The 3,805-nt window shown below is 52.6% G+C and overlaps 1 protein-coding gene across 1 annotated transcript in view; it reads right to left on the bottom strand.

Annotated features, from left to right (window-relative positions):
* WISP3 (WNT1 inducible signaling pathway protein 3) overlaps positions 1 to 3,805 on the bottom strand; it is a 15,927-nt gene that overhangs the window by 5,570 nt on the left and 6,552 nt on the right. The window contains exons 2-3 of the mRNA XM_010008391.1: positions 3,324 to 3,551; positions 464 to 657 (exon numbers count right to left, since the gene is read on the bottom strand). Coding sequence (XP_010006693.1) covers positions 464 to 657; positions 3,324 to 3,551 — 422 coding nt within the window. The remainder of the gene's footprint in view (positions 1 to 463; positions 658 to 3,323; positions 3,552 to 3,805) is intronic.

Raw genomic sequence — 3,805 nt, 5'->3', positions numbered from 1 at the left:
CCCTCCCCAGCTTTCCTGGAGCCCCTTCAGGCCCTGGAAGCTGCTCTAAGGTCTCCCTGGAGCCTTCTCTTCTCCAGGCTGAACACCCCAACCCTCCCAGCCTGGCTCCAGAGCAGAGCTGCTCCAGCCTTGGATCTTCTCTGTGGCCTCCTCTGGACCTGCTCCACCAGCTCCACATCTCTCCTGTGCTGAGGGCACCAGAACTGGACACAGTGCTCCAGGTGGGGTCTCACCAGAGCAGAGGGACATGGGCCCACCTTGTCCCTTCCCTCTAGGGTGCCAACCACACCACACAGCTTGGTATCATCAGCAGCTTGTTGAGGAGACATTCAATCCCACTGTCCATGTCACTGACAAAGATATTGAACAGCACTGGTCCCAGTGACCCCTGAGGGACACTGCTCATCACTCGCCTCCACATTTTCTACCTCCTGTCGGGAAATTATTTCACACCAGTGAGTACCTTGATCACCTTCAGGGTATTGGTCAGGCAGGGCTGGATGAAGCACAACCTCTTTTCCCTTTTCATCTCACACCTCCTGTTGTCGTTGGTCACCCTGCTGGAGATGCCAAGGCCACAGGTCCTGGAGCAGGGGCTCCAGCGGGTCACCTGCACCAGGCACTTGTTCTTCAGCACCACTGGTGGGCTTCTGTAAGCTGAGACAGCAAGATATTCCTTATGCAGCAGAACAGCCCCCCAGGGATTAATTAGAAATTAAAGGGTAATCATATGAGCTCTGTTCATTTTGTTGGTAAACCTAAAAATGAGGCACAAAGTGACACAAAAGTCCCAAGGCTGCCCCTCACATCTACTGAGGCTGGATGCTCAGGTCCTACCAAGGGTTATGGAATCACATCTTGTGTGCCTGCCCAGTCCAGTGGGACTAAAAAGTTACATGAAGAGAGTTACCTCTGGAATTTTTATGAAATGTCCAGAATGGAAGAACCACTGAAATTTGCTGAAGGCCAAGCACAGCTCAAGAAGAGGTGCTGAAACCAGAAATGCTGGTTTCTTTGCAGGCATTGTAGTGGCTTTGGGTGGATTTTTCAGGAGTAAAATTCTCTCAACACTTCTAGATACCACCAAAAACCTATTTTCTGATGGATCAGGGCTGGATTAGGTGGAGTACATTTTTTAAAAATAATAATAAATAAATAAAAATTGCAGTGTAAAAGTTCATGGTGAAATTCTGCAAAAAAAAAAAACCAACAACACCCTGGTTATGTGGAATCTGGGCATTTAAGGAAGAGCAGGGGCAGAAGGACAAGGATACCTGGAAAGCAGAGAGCAATTCAAAGATCTCATTGCAGCAAGCAGGGTGAAACCTGTCCCAGATCTGCAGCAACAAAAGGGGAGTTAAGTGGTTGTTCACACTTGGTGTGTTGTTCCAGTAGGTGCCAGGTACCTCCCCAGGTGTCTAAATGAGGTGAACAGAAGTGACACGGAAAGCCAGGGAACAGGGCAAGCAGAGGAATGAAACCTGGCCCTGGTTATCCAGGAAAAAACCCTTCTCACAACACACACTGGTCCATTGAGGCCCCTCATGATGCTCATGCATGAGTTGATGTCACCCTTCTGCTTGCTCTGGGAAGGGGGGACACCTCATGTGGAACAACAATGTGATGTGCAGGGCTGGGTTCTGCTGGGGAAGGAGTCACTGGAAGCTGGACTCCAGCTTTTCAATCCATTGTTGTGCTGTGAAGTAAATGGCTTAATGCTGCCCCCAGGGCTCTGAAACACCCACAGACCCAATCAATGAATTCCATGGGGTCAGCTGGCTTGGTTGCCCTTGTTCTCAATATGTTATGGTCTCTTTGTGATCAGCTCAGCAGTGTTCTCTAGAAATTAAGTCTCTCTTCACTTGAAATCAGCTGCCCCAGTTTGTTTCTACACAGCACTAAGTACACTGCTCTAAAAAGGCTCTGACACCAGTTATAGGCCTTGTATCCTCATTTTGAAATAAAGATGAGCTTCCTTTGTATCTTGCTAAGGTGCCTAACCACAGCTAACAGGTTAGATGTCCAAACGGAACTTCAGATGTTGTGTCTGTTCACCTGCCAATCGACTCACAAAGTCTTTTACAAAGATTTTCTGATCAGTTTTGTGATCCTTATTTTTATGTTACTGATTCATGGTGATGATTCGGGCCATAATTCAAGTAACTGGCTCAGCATTCTGGTACCCACACTAGTTGTGAGGAAGATGAGCCTCACCATGGAGGTTGCAGCTGCACAAGGAAGGAGGCAGCCCCAGGGCAGGCAGCTGTGGGCAGGCAAGGGCCAGGACTGCTGCTTCTGGCCCCTTCCTTCAAAGGGAAAAGACCCCTACAGGGTTAGAGCCAGACTGAAGTGCAAGGGAATGTCAGCTGAGCCTGGGAGAACTGCTTGGATAACATCTCTGAGTTTGATCAATCTGAATAGTGAAGAAACTGGCGAGGTTTGTCCTCGCAGTGACCTGACAGTCTGTGGGCTGATGAAAGCTGCAAGGCAGCCTCTGCAATTCCCTGCTGTCTCCTGGAAGAAGAGGGCTGCAACCTGCTGATGAGCCTCTGTGCCACCAAACCTCCCTCCCAGCACAGAGCAGGGGAGAGGGACGCAGCTCCCAGGCTGCAGGGGGTCTGCCCAGCACAGCCCCAGCAGGGCTGGTCTGATGGGCACCAACCCTCTGCAGGGAGCTTGGCCAACCCCCTGCTGGCCTGGGCAAAAGGCTTTTTGCTCTTCACGTCCCTCTGAACCAGAGACTTAAGGGTTACATTTGCCAAACCTAGATGATGCTGAATAGTAGAATCTGTTAATCTTGGTCAGAGGAACATTGAACTAGGATGTGTCTCCCTGAGAGCCCAAGCAGCAGGACTCAGAATGAGGAACAAGACAACCCAGCAGAGTGAAGACTACAAGCCTTCCTCCCAGAGAGCCCCGACAGGCACTGCCCATGTGGGAGTGGGCACAGCTTGATGTGAATGACTTAAATACTATCCTGAATTCAGGGAGTTAAGCTGTAGAATCCTGCCTGTTCTTTTGCAGGTGATGTCCATGTCTATTTGTAAGTGAATCACTACGGACTGTCCTGCCCGCGGGTGCGCGGGGACGGAAATCCCGGCGCTGCAGTAAAGAACCTGCTCTAGAGCTTCACGAGGGCCAGGGAGTCTTTTTCCATCACCTCCACCAGGTTTAGAGCAAAGAGCCTGTGACCTGAGAGCACGAGGGGTGGCTGGGGCACCTGGCAGGGGCCGTGAGCGAGAGCCGCGGAAGCAGCCAGCCGGGCAGCAGGGCTGCGGGAGGCAAGGGCCCCGCGGAGCGCGGTTCCCGGGGCCGCAGCACACCTGAGAGCAGTCTGTAGCTGGCTGGTTGAAGCTGCTGCTGCTGCTGTCTAGGTGCACAGGTGGAGCATCCAGGCTTGTGTCTGCCCAGGGCCCCGGCGCGGGGCGCGAAGGCGGGGGTGCATCCGATGGCCCCCCCGACACACAGGCACTGGTACAGGGGGTGAGGCTGGAAGCTCTGCCCGTTACGGTAATAGACTCCATTCAGCTCACATCCTACAGCCACCAGGTCTGCAAAGGGTAACAGCAGTTAGCAGCACGGGAGGAGCAGGAGGAGCTCCCCAGCCCTGACCCACAGCTCCCACCTCCTCCCAGCCCCAGAGCTCCTGCTGTTATTTATGCCCAGCGATAACTGCGTCTGCCTAACTTGAGTAACCTGGTAACTGCCATCACCCTGCAAACAACAGGCTCGTGCCACTGAACTGGGTCCCCCCCAGCCCTACACCCAGATGCTGCCCGAGCAGCCAGAGGACCTCAGCAGCACC

The sequence above is a fragment of the Chaetura pelagica genome, unplaced genomic scaffold, assembly GCF_000747805.2.
Source record: "Chaetura pelagica isolate M959 unplaced genomic scaffold, ChaPel_1.0 scaffold62, whole genome shotgun sequence".
Taxonomy (NCBI): Eukaryota; Metazoa; Chordata; class Aves; order Apodiformes; family Apodidae; genus Chaetura; species Chaetura pelagica.
This window is presented reverse-complemented; position numbering and strand designations above follow the sequence as displayed.